This window comes from Peromyscus maniculatus, chromosome 5 (genome assembly GCF_049852395.1).
Source record: "Peromyscus maniculatus bairdii isolate BWxNUB_F1_BW_parent chromosome 5, HU_Pman_BW_mat_3.1, whole genome shotgun sequence".
Classification (NCBI taxonomy): Eukaryota; Metazoa; Chordata; class Mammalia; order Rodentia; family Cricetidae; genus Peromyscus; species Peromyscus maniculatus.
This window is the reverse complement of record NC_134856.1, coordinates 55415898-55434629: the sequence shown is the minus strand read 5'-3', so window position 1 is coordinate 55434629 and position 18732 is coordinate 55415898. Positions and strand designations below refer to the sequence as shown.

At 51.0% G+C, this 18732-nt stretch overlaps 1 protein-coding gene and 1 long non-coding RNA gene across 5 annotated transcripts in view; one reads left to right on the top strand and one right to left on the bottom strand.

Moving 5' to 3' along the window:
- Positions 1–1742: 1742 nt before the first annotated feature.
- LOC143273331 (uncharacterized) lies at positions 1743–7155 on the bottom strand. Of its 2 annotated transcripts, none has more exons than XR_013051362.1 (4): positions 7041–7155; positions 4007–4101; positions 2258–2367; positions 1743–2047 (listed from the first exon to the last, which is right to left on the bottom strand). It is a non-coding gene; the product is annotated as an uncharacterized LOC143273331 (long non-coding RNA). The 2 variants fall into 2 exon arrangements; XR_013051361.1 differs by lacking the exon at positions 7041–7155 and adding an exon at positions 4937–5045.
- The window catches only part of Ca5a (carbonic anhydrase 5A), a 29033-nt gene continuing 15462 nt past the window's right edge, over positions 5162–18732 (top strand). The window contains exons 1-2 of one of the 3 annotated variants that reach the window (XM_042277799.2): positions 5162–5362; positions 11516–11713. In XM_042277799.2, the coding sequence (XP_042133733.1) occupies positions 5224–5362; positions 11516–11713 (337 nt within the window). In that variant the 5' untranslated portion in view covers positions 5162–5223. The remainder of the gene's footprint in view (positions 5363–11515; positions 11714–18732) is intronic. The other 2 variants (XM_042277798.2, XM_006990135.4) reach the window with 2 other exon arrangements.

The following is an 18732-nucleotide window of genomic DNA, read 5'->3' as shown; positions in this document are numbered from 1 at the left end:
GTTGGGTGGGGTGCGTTGAAAAGTCAGTTTCTCTTCTGGGAGCAGGCGCCATCACCACGGACAGCGCCTCTGTGCAGTATAAGAAGGAAGTCTTACCTAACTTCCTTCTGGTGACCTCGGGCCCTTGGGACTGCAGGATATAGCCTACTTGATAGAGGCCACCCTAACACTCAGGGCAAATATATCGCATGAACCACCTCACAGTCATGTGTAACCTCCTGGGACAACCTGTTTGCTCAAACTACCTCATGAAATTTGTTTGCACTTGATCTTAGGCCAAGGAACCACAGGAAAGCTGCATGGACCAGACCCTGGACTTCAATAAAGTCCTCAGCCTGCAGGGTCCTTTCCTTTTCACTCACCCAATTACCTGACTTCTAGACACCAAGACCTATACAAAAGTCTGTTTTCATGTTGTGTCCTGATCATTTTGCAAAGTGGTCTCCAACATAAAGATCTGAAATTCCAACTGACCCAGACTCCAGGAAAGCATTAGAGCAGCTACAGGAACCAAGCCCAGAGGTACCAAGAGGAGCTTGGGCAGAGACTCCTGGAGGATGCCCTACTTACTCCCAGCGCATCTCAATCAGCGTAACTCTTTAACTATGAGAATTCTGAACATGAATGCCTGACTGCATGGAAAACATAAAGTAATGGTGACGTCATTCATGGTGTGTCCAGCCCAGCATCCTCGTCTCCTCCCTCTCTCCCATGACTTTAGCTTTATGCTCTTCTCCATCCCAAGACTTCAAATGCACTTAGCTGAACGACTGAGCAGATGATTAAGTGGTGAGGAAAGGGTGGAGGGGTAACAACTAGCCAGCAGTGAAGGGGTAAATGAGGGCCCATGTGCCAATACAATTAGATCACAATCAGAGATTAAGCTAATCATAGCCAGAATCCAGAACCGGGGTGCTGGAGTGTGTGTGTGTGTGTGTGTATATGTGTGTGTGTGTGTGTGTGTGTGTGTGTATGTATACATGTGTGTGTACATGTGTATGTACATGTGTGTGTGTACGTGTGTGTACATGTGTGTACATGTGTGTGAGTGTTCTTGAGTGCTTGTGATACCCATGCTCCTCAGCAGTCACCCATCTTGGTTTTTGTTTGGTTGGTTGGTTGGTTTTGGTTTTTCGAGACAGGCTTTCTCTGTGTAGCTTTGCACCTTTCCTTGAACTCACTCTGTAGCCCAGGCTGACCTCGAACTCACTCTGTAGCCCAGGCTGGCCTCGAACTCACAGAGATCCACCTGGCTCTGCCTCCCAAGTGCTGGGATTAAAGGCGTGCGCCGCCGCCGCCGCCGCCGCCGCCGCCGCCGCCGCCGCCGCCGCCGCCACCACCCAGCCACCCTTCTTGTTTTTGAAGACAAGGTATCTCAATGGTACCTGGAGCTTGCAGGGTAGGTGAGCCTGACTGTCTAGTGAGCTTCCCCAGCTCTGGGATTACAAGCCCACCCCACCATGCCTGGCTGGTATACCTGGGTTCTGAGGCTCAAGTCTAGCTCCTAATGATTGCAGGGCATGCACTTTACCAACTGCCATTTCCCCAACCCTATTTTCTTTTGATGTCCTGGATTTTATATTACGTTTGTTTTGTGTACACACACACACATACACACATGTATATATGTTGAGGGGGTTGTCTGAGCACCATGGCACCTCATGAAAATGAGAAAGGACAACTTGGGAGTCAGTTCTCTCCTACCATCTGAGTCCCAAGGATCAAACTCAGGTAGTCAAGCAGATATCTCTTTTTTGAGACAAAGTTTTATCCTGGAACCCGGGCTGGCCTTGAACTTGTGGTCCTCCTGCCTCTGCTTTCCCCGTAACTGGTTGACCAGCTTGAACAACCAGGCAGGCATGGCTCAGTTTTCCTTTAGTGAATTGGCGATGCTCTCAGATCTCAGCCTTCTCCTCTGGGAGCTTTTCCGATCTCAGGCACACACAGGGAAGAGTAGGTAAAGAACTTAGCAGAGAGCAGGAAGTGAGCAGATCACCCCGTGTGTTGAATGGCTACCAACCAGCCATGTTTTACGAGGATCCCTAGCCTTTGTGGAGAAAAAAAGTCCATGTGTACTAGGCAGTGCCCCTGGAACCCACGCCCATGGTACACATAAGAGGAAGGCTGAATGTCTTGACTGAGAAGCAATGGGAAGCCTTCTCAAGGTTTGGAGAAGGGTGAATGTGCACAGATTTGTGTTTTGAAAAGCCATTCCACCTGGAGTGTTAGGGAAACAATGGGGGTCTGCCCTGCTTACCTGGGGTAGGGCAGCTGTAGAGACTCTGGTGGGGTCCGCCAGGGTGACGCAGGCCTGGGGTGGAAGGTAGAGCAGAGACGTGGACAGAAGGGAGGTCCCGACACTACAGGCTGAGGAGGGAGAGAGGGATCCACACCATCAGGCCTGGACTCGCCCTCACGTGGACAAATCCACAGTGCCCTGTACTGAAAGGCTGCTAGCCTCCACCTGGGTTGTGGGGACAGCCCCTCAACAGTGTCTCCTTGCAGCTGGCACACCCAGGCCTTGGTAATCACCCCCTCCTCGCCTACTTCACACAGGATACTGAAGACTCTCCCACTAGGAACCAAAATGACAGTTCAGGGACACAGGGAGAGCAGCTTTCTGTGCCAAAAAGAGTGGCTGTGGCCTTCTCCAGGTGAAGACAGTGGCGGCAGCAGCAGGGCAGACTGTTGACATGCTCACTGGTGGCTCTAAAATTGGCCCACCGAGGAGCCCGCTTGGCTTCTTGAACAGCCCTTCAGAAGTGAGACCTTGACCTTCCTTCTGACCTTTGAGCTGCTAGACCAGAACTCCACGATGTCCTAAACTACTCACCAGGGCTGGGCCTTTAGAAATTAGCAGCGTCCACTTCCTGAGTTCTGGGACCCTTGCCCTTGACTCACTTAGCCCCAAGCTGCCCTGCAGAGAGAATCCCCAGCCAACACCTTCCAGGCAGCAACAGAAAGTGCCATATTGAAGTGAGGGTACCACACCATGGGCCAGCATGGCTGGCACCACAAGGAGCAGGCGCCGCAGAGCCCCGCCAGAATGCACACACGGGACCTCTTGAGTCGTGGTTGTTTTCACCTCCACCTTCAGGGCATGTCCTTAGGCAACAGTGACAGCCTGAATGCAAGCTCCCATGGAGGTTTCTGTCCACCAATCCCCAGCCACCCCACTGTAGCCAGCCCAGAGGGTGAGTGACAGGCCCTTCTGTGATCCCCAAGCATCTGCTGTGTTCCTCACGTGTGTCCCAGAACTTCAGCAGCAGTGCGTGGTGAGATTTTGTTTATGATCTAACAAATAAAGCTTGCCTGGAGATAGGAGTGGGGAGCTAAGCCACTAGTTTGCCACAGAGGCTGGGCAGTGGTGGCGCACACCTTCAATCCCAGCACTCAGGAGGCAGAGGCAGGTGGATCTCCATGAGTTCAAGGCTACCCTGGGCTACACAAGGTTGATCCAGTCTAAAAGAAACAGAGTCAGGCAATGGTGGCACACACCTTTGATCCCAGCACTAGGGAGGTGGAGACAGGAAGTGATAGGGCTGGAAGGAGAGAGGAATATAAGGGGGAGGAGACAGGAACTCAGGTCCCTTTCAGCTGAGGATTTTGTAGAGGTAAGAACTAGTGGCTGGCTGCTCTGCTCCTCTGATCTTCAGCCCGATATCTGACCCTGGGTTTTTATTAATAATAATAATTTAATAAGACCAGTTAGGATTCGTGCTACAGCAGCATAGGGGCCACATGAGCCCGAAGACTTCCTGCTTGGCCACACATTTAGCTGCGCTTTCTTTCCAGCTCAATCTCCTCATATTGTTTGTGGGATGGGCTCAAAATCCATGGGCATCCTGGCCTGGCCACTCGCCAGCTAGGAGGCACTCCCAGCACAGGCCACGACTCTGAGCGGTTTCTTCCGTCTACAGGACAGAAATACAAATGCCACAGTGTAGAGGCCAGCTTAAGGAAAGACAAGGCACAAAAATCCATTTGTGCCAGCAAGATGACTCACCTAGTAGAGATGATTGACACCAAGCCTGATGACCCCAGGCCCCACGTGGCGGAGAGAACTGACGGCCACAGGTATCCTCTGACCTCCACATGTGTCTGTGCATAGACAGGCACAAAATAAATAAAATGTAATTTAAATGTGTATTCCTTTGTTAAGTGAACTTGTTGATTATATAACTGAATATAAATAAAAATAATAAAGGCAAAAATTAAAAACAGTACAAAATATAAAGCCCAATTCCTTTCCTGTTCTCTGTGTCTCTCTCTTTCTCTCCTTTCCTCTCTCCCTCCCCCCCTCCCTCCTCTCTTCTCTCTCCCCTTCTAGGGCCCACAGCTCACCCACAGTCCATCCCAATCGTCTAGGTTTTGTAGATCCAAGATCTGGAATCTGTGATGTGAGACTTCCCTAAACTCTCACAGACCCACAGCTTAAAACAATAGTAACGATGAAAGCACTCACATGCCTTCCCGTCCCTGTGGGCCCCCCTTAGGAAAGGGTATTGGAGAACAGGCAGCTGCCCCAGCCTGAGTGAGGCTTCCTGGGGCCGACACAAAATCCAAGCAGCATGGCCAAGGCCACCAAATACACTTTGTCCCTATGTGGACCCTTCACGCATGAAAGAGACACTGTTGGGGTTGGCAGCAAACCTCTGGGCAGAACCCAGGGGCTTGCCCACGAGAGGGTATCCTCCCTCAGTAACGACATTTGGATCAAGTGGGCTCTAGGCTGTGGAGATGGGCGTGAGGCGTCTCCAGCTGCCCTCAGCAACCAGAACACCCTGTCTCAGCCTCACCCGGCCACTTTGACCCTACTAGTCCTTACGCTCCTGACCCTGCCATCTTCTGTCCCCTTCTGTGGTAGCTCTGTACCTACACTACATGTCCCCAAGACAAGGTCAACACCACAGGGGGACAGGGACTTCGCCCTCACCCATCTTCCATATTCTTCCCTGGTGTTCTTGGGGGATCCCTGTCAAGTTTACCACTCTGGCTCACCCAGCTGTTTATCAGACCAAAGCAGTGACCCGAGTGACCTGTTCCCAGCCAAGGCCACTGGTCCCTAGTCATCCACTCCTGAACTGGGACAGGTAAGAGTTGAAATTTAACCACTAGGTTCAGAGGTTTCGATGAGTTCCTCAAAAAAAAAAGGGGGGGCGCACCCCACTCCACAGTGGCCCTGACCCAAACAAGGGCAGACAGCAGGGAACTGGCACACTTATGCTCAGAGCCACGATGCTGGGGAGAGGCCCTCACAAGCCCTTAGCCATCCTCAGGCACATGGGGCTTCTCCGTGCCATGAGGCCACAGCGCTGGCGCTCCTGGCATTCCTGTGCGGAGCAACGCAGCGGCTGTGCCCGTAAGTAGATCCTTCGGCTGTCCAGGTGTGAGTTAATGTTGGTGCAGACCTTAGGGTGGCTTTAAGAGGCAACACGGTCCAGAGCTGACCGGCTTCCATTCTGATTTGTACAGTGTCTCTGGCATCTGGTGGCCCTGAGTGAGCCACTTAACTCTGGTTAAGGGGTAAAAGGGGGGAAGAGGTACTGGGGATGTGCAGTACATGCCCCAAGCCTCCAACTGGGTCTAAGAGACTCCCCTGTAAAATACGTGTCCTGACTCAGCACTCAAAGTGCCTGGGCTACAGACTCGGGGCTTCAGCATGTGGAAGGGCCAGGCCCCGAGTCCTAAGTGTAGACAACAGGTGACTTTGGAGAGGTGACAGCCTTACTAAATGCCCTGCCTCCCTAAGCCTTGGTTTCCTCATCCACAGGACAGGCAAGACAGATGCTGTCTCTGGCATCTGGTGAGAAGCCAGTGTGAAAAGCTGGGTGCCCAGGGTGCCCAGCACCCACAGCCCTGTCTGCAAACCCTGGGGCAACCAAAGAAGCATCCAGGCCTCCAAGCCTGCTCCTCCAAGCAGGAGCTCAGGCCTGGAAGGATAACAGAGAGGCTGGAGAGATGAACGTCATCCCCCAGTGGTCCCAGCCCAATGTCCAGACTCTGGAGGCAAGAGCTACTCAGATGCAGGGAGTAGGAATCCAAGCTGCCCTCCATAGATCAGCCATTGTGACCCACGTGTCACACCCCCACCCAGGAGGATCTGGGGTGAAAACCTTGTCACCTCTTTCCTGTCCTTTCATGGACACAGCTGTCCTTCATGGCTTTCCAGACGTGTAGTACCTTCGGAGAGCCTCTTGGAGATACAGAACCCAGCTCTGACCAGCCTCTCTGTAAGGCCAACCATACTGGAGGGGTGCACCCACCTAGATTGCCACACAATCAGCACCAGGCCATGGTCTATACCCTCTTTGTAGTCTAGCACTTTCCAAGACCACGTGCAGGTAGGGAAGGATTACACACAGCCATGAAGCAAGGAGGGTGGGAATGGCTGAGATCTCAGGTGAGGGTCCGTCTCATGACTCTCCTCCTGCTCCTTCTATGAGGAAATGTTAATGGGAACATGTTACTGGTCTCCTGTGGGTGATCACAGCTGCTCTTATTCCAAGATGGCTGCAGTCATATCACACCCAGAGGACATTCCACAGCTGTCAAGGAAGGGTAATAAGAGTATTGACCACTGCAAGTTGTTAAAAGAACAAAACAAGGTCCTCATTTTGGTCAGCAAGCCCAGGTCTTGTTCTATTCAGACACACCCTGTGGGCAAACGGCTCTTGTGGTGCTCTAAGCCTAGGCCCTGAGGGTCCAAAGCCCAGGGACAAGACTGGCCGAACCAGAGGCTCACAGCTCCAAGCCGAGAGCTGGGGGCGCTGCCCTGGGTTTTATAGGCCGGAGTCTTCTGGCTCCAGGATCTCAGGTTCGAGGCTCACGGCTCTGACCTTTCACCCCGGCACTTGGCAACTCTGCTGTCCTTGGCTCTAACAGTTGGGAGCAGCAGACAGCAGTTGCTAGCGTTACTGCTCCAGAACGTGCCTAGGGTGGGGGGATCCTCCACCCACGGCAGGAGGTAGTGCCACGGCTGTCGTGCCTACAGTGCCTGAAGCTTGGCTCCTAAGGCTTGGCAGCGCCCTGGAACTCACCTGGTGACTGAGGTGGGCAGCTTCTCATCTTCCATCTTCCTAAAGCCCAATGTCACCACTGCTCTGCTCCCGACCCCGTCACTCCCTGGAGCTCTTCATCTGTCCTCTCAGTGCTTCTGAGACAACTCATGTCAACACGGCTGCCCCCAACAACAGCCCCCTCTGTCCCCTCTTCCCGTTACCTGCTCAGCCCAAAGACAAGGCTGAGAGAAGCCTTCTCCACCCCACCCTACCCCACTCCACCCCCAAGACAGGGTTTCTCTGTGTAGCCCTGGCTGTCCCGATACTCGTTCCATAGCCCAGGCTGGCCTCTAACTCAGAGATCTGCCTGCCTCTGCTTCTCAAGTGCTGGGATGAAAGGAATGTGCCACCTGATGTTGCAAAATGAGAGGACAGGGCAGAGAGGTGTCCCCCAGCTGACTCCAAAAGGGAACTAAGTAAATTAGTTGTATAGTCAGAGGTGGGTGTGGCAAGGGTTTACACCAATCACGGCACAGCCCTGCATGCAAATGAAGGATTGGGTATGTACCAATCACGGGCCTTTTTCTGGGCCACCAAGGTACTCCCCCTCTGGTCTGTGTGGACATAGCTGCAAGAGACAACTGGAATTCACTGAGGCTGGTCTTGTAATCTCCAGTGCTGAGGAGCAGAGACAAGCAGATCCTTGGGACTCAATGGCAAGGTAACCTAGCCACTCAGTTAGGTCCACGTCAATGAGAGAACATGTCTCAAAAAAAGAAAAAGATGGATGGCAGCTGAGAAATGACACCCAAGATTGTCCTCTGCCCTCTATAAACATCCAGGCATATGGACACCAATACACAAAGGTTTTCCTACCCAGGAGAACTAATTATCAACCGTTGTCATCTCCTGGCTGCATGTTTCTGGCTGAAGTTTCTTGGTTTGGTTTGGTTTGGTTTGGTTGAGACAGGGTCTCATTATGGATTGTGAAGCTCTCAGACTGGCCTGAAACTCTCTATGTAGACCTGGCTGGCCTTAAATTCTGAGATCTACCTGTCTGCCTCCAGAGTGCTGGGGTTTGTGGAATATTCCTTTACACTGTGTGAATATATATCACTGTGATTGGTTTTAAGAAAAAAAGCTAAATGCCAGGGATTAAAGGCACTTAGGCATGAACCTTTTAATAGGTTTTTCATGCTCACAAGTTGGTGGGTCTTCCCAGGGCTTGACTTACCCAGGGTCACACTGGGTCACATCCTAGATGGGGGGGCGGGGCGGCACATCTGTTCAATGCATTTCTCACACACCCCAATTTTCTCATCCCTCCCCACTCAGCCAGCAGCCACCAGGGATGTGGTTTACTCATGGAGAGCCCAATCATGCAAACATAGTTAAAGCCTCTACTCAGCCAGAAAAGCAGAGGCATGTAGAGCTCTGTGAACTGGAGGCCAGCCTGGTCTAATAGTGAGTTCTAGGATAGCCCAGGTTAGGTAGGAAGACAAAGCAAAATACAAATAAATTAAATTAAAAAATAATGTCCCTGTTTACATCATGTCCACTGATATCCCAAGTGGGAGCAAGTTGGCAGGGGTCCCACCCAGTGACGGTGGCATGGGGCACTGCTCTTCTTGGGAGGACTGAGGGGAAGGAGTAGGTGTCTGCATCTGCAGTTTGGTCAGCCGGGAGGATGGAAACTCAGGGAGTGAGGAGGTCCAGTTGGTGACAAGTCTTCACTCTTGTCACCAGATTAGTTCCCGGGGACAGAGGGTTGGGCTCTATTGTCAGCTCATGCCATTGGCACCTGGGCCACAGTCGCTCCATGGACCTCTGCATGGCTTTGTTAAATGATTCAAAAGAGAAACTCTGTTTCATTTGTGTTACTTCCCATCTGAAAACAAACCAACTTACTATGATGGTGATGAGATAGATAGATAGATAGATAGATAGATAGATAGATAGATAGATAGATAGATAGATAGATAGATAGATATAGATAATTTCTTTTTGAGACAAAGGTCTCACTTGGTTGTTTTATCTTCGGCACAATGGCTGCACCTTAATCTGCTATCTCAGCCAGCAATTGTGACTCCGCAGTTATCAGCCTGCTTCTCTGGCAGCAGCCTGGCCACTCAGGCCTCAGCCTGGTGGGGATTCTCTTCCTGCAAGCACCAGCTGTCGCTAAAGGTAGCTTTAACTAAATCTCTATTGTTCTGGGTGAATGCCGGCTAGCTCAGAGAGGTTGAGTAGCAACTAGCTAACCTCGGTTGCTGTTTGTCTCCCAAACAGCATGTCTTTCTGCTCTGCCAAAAACAAACAAACAAACAAAAAAATGCCATGCCGCTCAAAATCCCTTGCTACTACTTCTGGTATGTCTTTGTGTCTCTTCCAGATGCCCTCTGATGCTCTATGATTACTTTCTATCCAATAGTTGCTAACTCAGCCTCCTGACCCAACGTTAATTTTACTTAATTGATGCAAATGCTAACTCGGGTTCACAGTGTAAGCGAATATCCTCTGGCTTCAAACTCACAGATATACCTGCCTCTGCCTCCAAGTGTAGAAATTAAAGGTGAGCACCAACATGCCAGACCATGGGGCCAACTTTACCTAGCTTGAGCCTCGTTTTTGCTGTGAGAGGTGTCATATGAGGCCATATGAGACTCATTTTGTATTCAGGTGGCATCAGTACTTTAGATGCACCAATAAGCAGCTCCCCCTCATTTGGTGGCAGATGCTCTGCTCAGTACAGGTGTTTCCCTCTTGGTGGTCTCACTTACACAGCTCAGCAAACAGATCCTAAAACATCCACTCTTCCCACACCTTGAGTTTCTTGGTCAGGGAAGCCTGAGATGTCAGACTGGAAGAGAGCTCTGGTTGGGCCTTTGGACACTCTTGCATTTGGTTTAAATTCAGCCTTCTGCAGCTGTGTTAAATACCCGTTGTCCAGTGGGAAGGTCAAATGCATGATTTGTAACATGTAAACTCAAGTCTCTCTTACCACAGATGTAGTCGAGGTCTGTGCTGCTCCACGGCTCTCTTAATGGAGCACAAGGAATCCAGGCTTGGCGGCCCATGACTTTAATCCCAGCACTCTAGAAGCAGAGGCAAGGGGAATCTCTGTGAGGTCCGGGCCAGCCTGGTCTACATAGCAAGCTTCAGGATAGTCAGAGCTACATAGATTGTCTGGGGCGGGGGGTGACACCTAAATAATAAAATAGAGCACAGGCCAACAAAAGCAGGATTTCTGCTGTCACTTTGCCTTAGAATAAAAAAGGGACACTGATGAGGCTCTGGATGGCCACAACATTTCAGCTGGTTGTGGTGGCTCTCAAGTCTTGTGATATATCACAAGAAGGGGCACACATGGGCAGAAGCAGGAGAAGTCTGCTGAGCTCTTTGGGACCAGCTTGGGAGGAAGATTTAACCATCACCCCATGGGAGGGATGTGCCACATTTTGCTGGACTATCAGGCAGGAGCGAGAGCCAGTACACATTCCATGTCTGTGACCCAGGGGGCTGGTAACAATTTGTTGAGATACTTCCACTCCACCCAAATAGATATTTTGAGCAGGCATGAGGAAGCAGGGAGCCCCAGGCTCTTGAGTGCCAAGGACTAGGGGCTAGTCCCAGAGGCTTTCAGCTCCAAGCCAGGAGAGCCTAGGGATGATTGCTCCAGAATTTAGAAGCTAAGGGCCCATGGCTCTAGGTGCACAAGTTGGAGGCTTACTGCTCTGGGCTTCATCCCCAGCAGCCTGGTGTCTGACAGCTGGTTTAATCCTAAATTTCCTAAAGATCAGCAGCAGGCAACACCTGATCATTTTATAGGTCTTGAGGACTGGGACTTCTGTTTCTTTTTGGTTTTGTTTTTTGTTTGTTTGTTTGTTTGTTTTTGTTTTTGTTTTTCAAGACAGGGTTTCTCTGTATAGGTTTGGTGCTTGTCCTGGATCTCGCTTTGTAGACCAGGCTGGCCTCAAATTCACAGAGATCCACCTAGCTCTGCCTCCCGAATGCTGGGATTAAAGGTGTGAGCCACCATCACCCAGCTGGGACCTTTGTTTCTTATAGCTACCAGCATTACAGTTTTGGGGCCTCGGGTGTCCGGAACCATTGGCTCCTGAGTCCTGGCAGCTTCCTGGAACTCTTCCAGTAACTGGGACCTATAGTTTCTCATCTCTGCTCCACCAACTAGCTTCTGTCCCTAGCTGCTCTCTGGAACTTTTCAGGTCCCCCTTGTCCCAGCTGCTGCTATTCCTACCACTGAAACAAGCTAAAGATCTCCCTCCTTTTCCTTATGGTCACACTCTCGACAAAGACCACACAGAAGCCAAACTCACATAGGCACAGGCCGGCGAATGAGCCAAGAGCTTGCATATTTATGTACATATAGGAGTTAAGTGGCTGGGCCGCCAGAAGGTTCCAGGGCTCCGTACTGGGTCTGTTTCTCAGAGTAGGGTCCCTGTTGCCTTATGTCTGCACTACTGACCGCTCAGTCAAGGTCTCCTCTCCGTCTCCAGGGCACCCCCTCTGGAGTGGCCCAGTCTCCTCAGTGGGAGGCACCCGGCAGTCTCCCATCAACATCCAGTGGAGAGACAGTGTGTATGACCCACAGCTGGCACCACTCAAGGTCTCCTATGATGCTACATCCTGCAGGTACCTCTGGAACACTGGCTACTTCTTCCAGGTGGAGTTTGATGATGCCCATGAGGAGTCAGGTAAGCCTGGGCCGGGGTTTGGGGGCTCGGGTCCAGGCAGTCAACCTTTGAATCTGAAATGTTCCTAAGCTGGAGCACTTGAGTACCTGGTCCCCCACGGATAGCTCTGTTTATTGAGATATAGAACCATTAAGAGATGGATCTCTGCCTCCCAAGTGATAGGATTAAAGGTGTGTGCGCTACCACTGCCTAACCTCTATGTTTAATATAGTAGCTGTTCTGTTCTCTGACCCCCAGATAGGTTTATTGGGGTGCATAATATATCAACCACAGTAGGGTCCCTTCCCATGCCAGGGCTGAAGAAAAAAAACCCTTTCTGGAGGAAGTGGGTCACCGGGGCAAGTCTTGGGGCCATATATCATCCCTGGATCCTTCCCTTTCCTCCCCTTACTCGTGTGTGTGTGTGTGTGTGTGTGTGTGTGTGTGTGTGTGTGTGTGTACGGGGGTGTGCATGTGCCTATCTATGAGGTCAGAAGTCAACTTCAGGTGTCATCCTCATGAGCCTTCCATCTTGATTTTTGAGACACAGGATCTCTCGCTGGCCTGAGGCCACCCAGTAGACTAGGCTGGCTGGCCAGCAAGCCCCAGCTCTGCCTGGCCGCAGCTCTGGAACACTGGAATTACATGCACGAGCACCGTGTCTGGCTTTTTATGTGGATTCTGGGGGTCAGGTCCTCATGCTGGTGTGGCTGAGTCATCTCCCAGCCCCGGCTCCTTTCTCCAGTTTCTGCTGCTCCGCTGTCCTTCCCAAGGCAATGGACTGTGCCCTCTGGAAACTGGCAGCCAAAACAAACCTGGCGGATCTTACACTGCTTCTGTGAGGTACTGGGCCTCGGGAATCTACAAGTAACTAACACAGTGGCCATTCCTGTCTCTGACTCTGTGGTGTCACAGACTCAGCAAAGAAGGGGAACCTGGGCAGGGCTGGGAGGTCGTGCTCACTGGGGGGGGGGGGGGGAGTCACCAGCAGTCACCTGAGTCTTGATCCCTTGTGAGGATGAAAGCAGAAATAGAGTAGGGTGTAACATGACTCTTTTGTTTGTTTGTTTGTTTGTTTTTGTTTTTCGAGACAGGGTTTCTCTGTGTAGCTTTGCGCCTTTCCTGGAACTCACTTGGTAGCCCAGGCTGGCCTCGAACTCACAGAGATCCACCTGCCTCTGCCTCCCGAGTGCTGGGATTAAAGGCGTGCGCCACCACCGCCCGGCCATAACATGACTCTTAAAAGGTCTTATTAATTTAAAAAAAATCCAGAGCCAGATATTGGGGTGATAGCTGAGAGATCAGGGAGACAGAATAAGCCACAGCTCACCTCACCTCACCAATTCCTCAGCTGATCTTGTTTCCTCAAACTGAAAGCTTCTGAGTCCTCACCTGAGTGGATCTCAGCTGAACTGCTGCTCAAAAGCCTAAAAGACTAAAAAATCTAAAAAGCCTCTAGTTCCTGGTCCTCACACCTTGTATACCTTTCTGTTTCCTGCCATCACTTCCTGGGATTAAGGACATGTGTCTTTTCCAAGCAAGACATGAGATCTCAAGTGCTGGGATTAAAGGTGTGTGTCACCACACCTGGCTCTGTTCCCAGTGTGGCCTTGAACTCACAGAGCTCTCTGTCTCCCAAGTGATAGGATTAAAGGTGTGTGTGCCACCACTGCCTAACCTCTATGTTTAATATAGTGGCTGTTCTGTTCTCTGACCCCCCCAGATAAGTTTATTGGGGTGCATAATATATCAACCACAGTAGGGTCCCTTCCCATGCCAGGGCTGAGGAAAAAACAAGCCAGTTAAGGCTGGTGAGGGCTGGCAACTGGCCTTCTGGGGCTGGGCAGGGGCATAGGAGCCACCCTCTGCAGGTTTACAGCTCTCCTTGGTGTGGTTATTGCACACTGCCCCTTCAAGTTCCAGAGGCCGAGTCTCTAATGGTGGAGTTGGGAGAAAATTCCAGTCACTCTGAGGGCCTGTGCTGGCTGGTTGTGCCTACTGCCCTCTGCTGTTCCCTTCCCTCTCAGTCTCAAACCTCTGATTTCACTCTACCCCCACCCCTAACCCCATCACCCCCAGACCCACCACCACCCACCCCACCACCACCTCCACATTCTCCCACCCCTCTCTTAAGACAAAGGTCTCCAGTATCTGAGGCTGGCCTCACCTCTTGACCTTGACCTCTTGACCCTCCTGCCTCCACCTCCCCAGTGCTAGAGCTACACGCCATTCTGGGGCTTTAATCTCAGGCCTCTTCCCCAGTGGGCTGTTTAGTGCATTAGTTCAGACTTCTTTTGGTTGCTCACTGCAGAAACTCAAATTGTCTTAAGCGGAGGCGAGGGAACTTAGCTGGCTCCAATTCAGAGAGGTCCAGACACATCTGGGTCCAGGGTGACAAGTGACTCCCTGGGTGGATTTCTAGAGGTCACAAAACGAGTGGCCTTGATTTGGCACCAGCTCCCAACAGAACAGCTGGAGAAGAGGGCTCTGTCAGAGTCCGGCCACTGCTCAGTGTCCCCCTGCTGGTCACCAAGCAGGGGTGAGCCAAGCACAGTGGCTCCCACCAGTGTGTAGCCAACCCCAGGGTGACCTTGACCTGAAGCAAGATGCGCACAAGAGAAGGGCAAGCGGCCTCCCCCAGGACCTCAGGGCATGGCTCCCAGAAGAAAGCCAGCTGCTAGGAATCCTCACTCTCTTACCTCAGCTGACCTTAGCTCATCCACAACTTGATTGCTCCAAGCCCCACAGCCTTGCACTGTGGGAAGGCAGCAGCCTTCCACTTTGACCTCAGCCTGATCCCACCCCTGACATCACCACCTTCGGCATCTGGATCAAAGGGATGCTCCCTACCCTGCTGCAGATGGAAAGAATCATCCGCGTGTCTCCCGTCACATCAACTAGCAGCACATCCTCGGCTCACAGCCACCCTGGCCGGCCTGCTTTTACTGTATCCCTCCGTGGCTTCCCTTGCCTGGCTCAAGTTCCCACTTCCACATTTCTGTCTTCTTCACTCACCTCATCAGAAATCAGGAACGGAAGCCGGGCAGTGGTGGTGGTGGTGGTGGTGCACGGCTTTAATCCCAGCACTCGGGAGGCAGAGGCAGGCGGATCTCTGTGAGTTCGAGGCCAGCCTGGGCTACCGAGTGAGTTCCAGGAAAGGCGCAAAGCGACACAGAGAAACCCTGTCTCGAAAAACCAATAAATAAATAAATAAATAAATAAATATAAAAAAATAAAAATAAATAAATAAACAAAAATTGGGCAAAAAGGAGGAAAGGACAGAGGTATCTCCAGAGAAGACAGTTAAGTTGGGGATGTGGGGGAGGCACATGGTGTGGAAGCCACTTTGTGTAAAGTGTGATTATTTGGGTCTCATTTTCACCAAGTGAGTGCCAGCAACTGTAGTCACATTACCCACAGGGGGCGCAGGACAGTTGTCCAGGGAGTCAAAGAAGACACGAGGAGCTTTTCCAGGAGGTAAGGGATGCGATCTCGTGTAGGGTGTCATTGCTAGGGGGATGAATTACAGAAGCAGATACAGCCTGGGAATGACTGAAGACCACTGGACTAAAGGCCTCGCCAAGGGAGGCAGCAGACAGGCTGTGGAGGGAAAAGTATGGAGACGGAGGGCAGAGGGGAGGTGCCACACAGGACATAGCAACCAGGCCTTAAGGCTCAGTACTGGCGAGCTGCACGTGAACCAGCTCACCACGGAAGCTTCGTGCTCGCAGCAGCTCATCTTTCCTGGGGTTAGGGATGGAGTCAAGGGGAGCATGAGATGGGGCTTAGAGCAGCAAGCCGGGCCTTGGGCAGCAGAAAGAGCGCAGTGTGTACCCCCATCCTCTAAGAACAACAGGGGGTGTGAGAGGCCAGCCAACCCTCTGATCGACCATCTTCTCCTCTGCTGCTGAAGTTGCACACTGGCTCCACGGAACTGGAAGAAGGGATTGAAAATCAGGGCACCTGGAACCCCGCCAAAGGATTAAGCATTCAGTGTAAGACCTCTGCTATGGTTGCAGCCAAGGGCTGGCTTCCTGCCCTTTGCAATGCTGTCCCCCAGAGGGAACGTGAGCCCAGAGCTCTAGGGGGCTCCCTCTGACTGCCGAGGGCTTTGCCACTAAGACCCATTCAATCAGTCCAAGGACTGTAACAATGACGCCCCGAACTGCTGACATGAACTGAAGTCACTCTGCTACAGTCCTGGCAGGAAAGAAGATAATCAGAAGAAATGTTTCAGCTATCAGAGTTTTGGAACAATGGACCTAAAGAATTACATTTTGCCCCAGGAATTCCACAGTGGAATGGAAAGGCTGATTCCCGGTGTCGGCCCGAGGACGACCTTGCCTCCCAGGATGGTTCTGACACCTGGTGTAAGGCCCCTCATGCAGAGACTGAACTGAGACAGTAAAGAGTCACTGGTGGGTGGGAGCACACCTTGGCTCTTTATTAGACCAATCAGGTGTTTTACACAGACACAGTAACTCAGCTTCACAGAGTTTAACAAATGCAATGTAAAAGAATCCAACACATCTTTGCACCATTAAACAAATATTCCACAGCATAAACAAATGTAACACATCTTAAACTAACATTCCACAATATATCACCAAAGCCAAGAAACACCAGAGCAGCTTTATTCTTGAGAGCCCAAGTCCAAGGGTGCTGTTGTTGGCCACCACAGACCAGGCTCTCAGGCCACGTGTCTGTGAGTTTAAAGTTCACAGATTTCGGCAGGCGGTGGTGGCGCACGCCTTTAATCCCAGCACTCGGGAGGCAGAGCCAGGTGGATCTCTGTGAGTTTGAGGCCAGCCGAACTCAGAGTGAGTTCCAGGAAAGGCACAAAGCTACACAGAGAAACCCTGTCTCGAAAAACCAAAAAAAAAAAAAAAGTTCACAGATTTCATTTCTGTCCACCAGGGGTCACCAATTGCAGGTTAGAGAAAGACCCTGCCTTATAAAGTAAACAAAAAGGAAGCCTGAAGCACCCAGAAAAATCAAGGCTGAACAGATGGCCTGGAGACAGGGCAGGAAGAAGAGCAGCGAAAAAATTATTTATCTCTTGCGACCAGATTGGTACCTAGCCCAATTGTCAGCAGAGAGTCTGTGGGTCTGCATCTGTTTCCATCAGTTGCTGGATGAAGCTTGGTCCTCTTTTGTGATTCCTAACAGTGGGAACAGGGGCTGTCTCCCAGGCTTTTGCTGGCTTTTGGAACCCTAATCCCTATGCTGGGTCGCCTTGCCCAGCCTCTCAATACATGCGGAAGTGTTTAGTCTTACTGCAAATTGATGTGCCATGTTTAGGAAAGGGAGACCTGCCCTTTCCTAAACAGAAACAAGGAGTGGATTGGGAGGGTGGGAGGGGGAGTGGATTAGGAGGAGAGGAGGGAGGGGAAGTTGCAGCCAGAATGTACAATAGATGAGTACATTTATTTAAGAAAAGAGAAAAAAAGAAAAAGAAATCCTTCCTTGTATCACTGGTCTCTGCAATGTCTTCCAACAGACTCAGATCCTAGCTAGGTGAGGTGCCTGCTGGGAGTATTTCTATTAGAGAGAAGGCTCCAGGAACCCCTAAGTCTGACCCCTGGGGTGTGGATTGGTGAGTTCAAGATGCTACATGGAGTCGAGGAGAGAGAAATGCTTGGAAGGCCCTACTTCTAATGGATACTGACTGCTTCCTGCCTACCTGCCTTCCATTCTTTTTTCTTTATCTCCTTCCTTGGTTCTTCAGCTATAACCTTGATAGTAGCCACAATGACAGTGACTATCAGAACAGCGAGAGGCTGTAGTTTGCCAAGCCCTTTGGGACACAGGGAGGCTTGCATTCACTCTTTCCCTTGTTCTTGTAAAATAGGTGTTACTATTCTACAAATGTCACCTAGGAGATAAAGAGAAAACACCTAGTGGAAAGCTGATCTCAGCTTCGGGTGGTGTCCAAGTCTGGGTTCTGTGGGGCTTGTGGTGTCCTATCAGCCTGCCAACAGCTGCTGGCCAGCTGTGGCTTGTCCTCACCAAGAGAGGATCAGGAACAGAGAAGCCCTTTGGCCTTGGACTTCACAGGTTGGCAACTGGTTAAACTCGGAGGCAACACTGGAACATGCTATTCTCTGTGAGATTCCTCTGCTGTTCCAGGTTCTGACTAACAAGAGTTTCCCAAGCTTCTCTTATGCTAATTTCAAGCCCTAAAGCAGCTGCTGTTCCTGCCAAAAGCCCACTCTGTCCTGGGGAAAGCCCCGAATTACAAATAGGTGGCTATTAACAGCGACTGTTGTAACAGAGGAGACCAGCCCCCGCTGTGCACTCTTGGCCTTGAATGTTGTTACTTTAGTTGGAGAGTCTGACCCTGGCTGATGTAATCGCCCCATTTTATCTCCATTATCTCAGATGTACCTGCCGTGTAAGAAAACACAGGGTGATGGGTGGTCAGGCCTCAGTGGACAAACTTTGCTGCTGGCCGTCTCAGGGGCTGAGGTCGGCAAGCAAAAGGCTCTTTCCCAAGACTCGGCTTGCCTCTTCTTTAAATTAGTCACTGTACTATCATTATGAAAAGTCGGTTATACATTATTTTATCTGATTCTGTAGCCTTATCTCAAGTTCCTTGCCTCCAAGGAAAGTAACAGTGCTTGGCTTTGAACTCTGCAACCAAAGTCAATGGTTGAAGGATCTTCGGTCAACAGGTCACCTGAACAGGTGTCTTAACTCCTAAGTTTCTGCGTGCTGGTTAGTTTTGTGCCCTCTCTGGGTTGATAACCCAGAGTCCTTTTAGAAGAGAGAAACTCAGTTGAGAAAATGCCTTCACCAGATTGGCCTGGTACACTTTCTTGATTGAGGATGTGGGAGGGCCTGAGTTCTATAAGGAAGCAGGCTGAGCAAACCATGGAGAGCAAGCCAGTAAGCAGCACTCCTCCATGGGCTCTGCATCGGCTCCTGCCTCCAGGTTCCTGCCCTGCTTGAGTGCCTGTCCTGACTTCCATCAGTGATGGACTGTTCCCGGGAGGTGTAAACTGAAATAAGCCCTTTCCTCCCTAAGTTGTTTATTATCG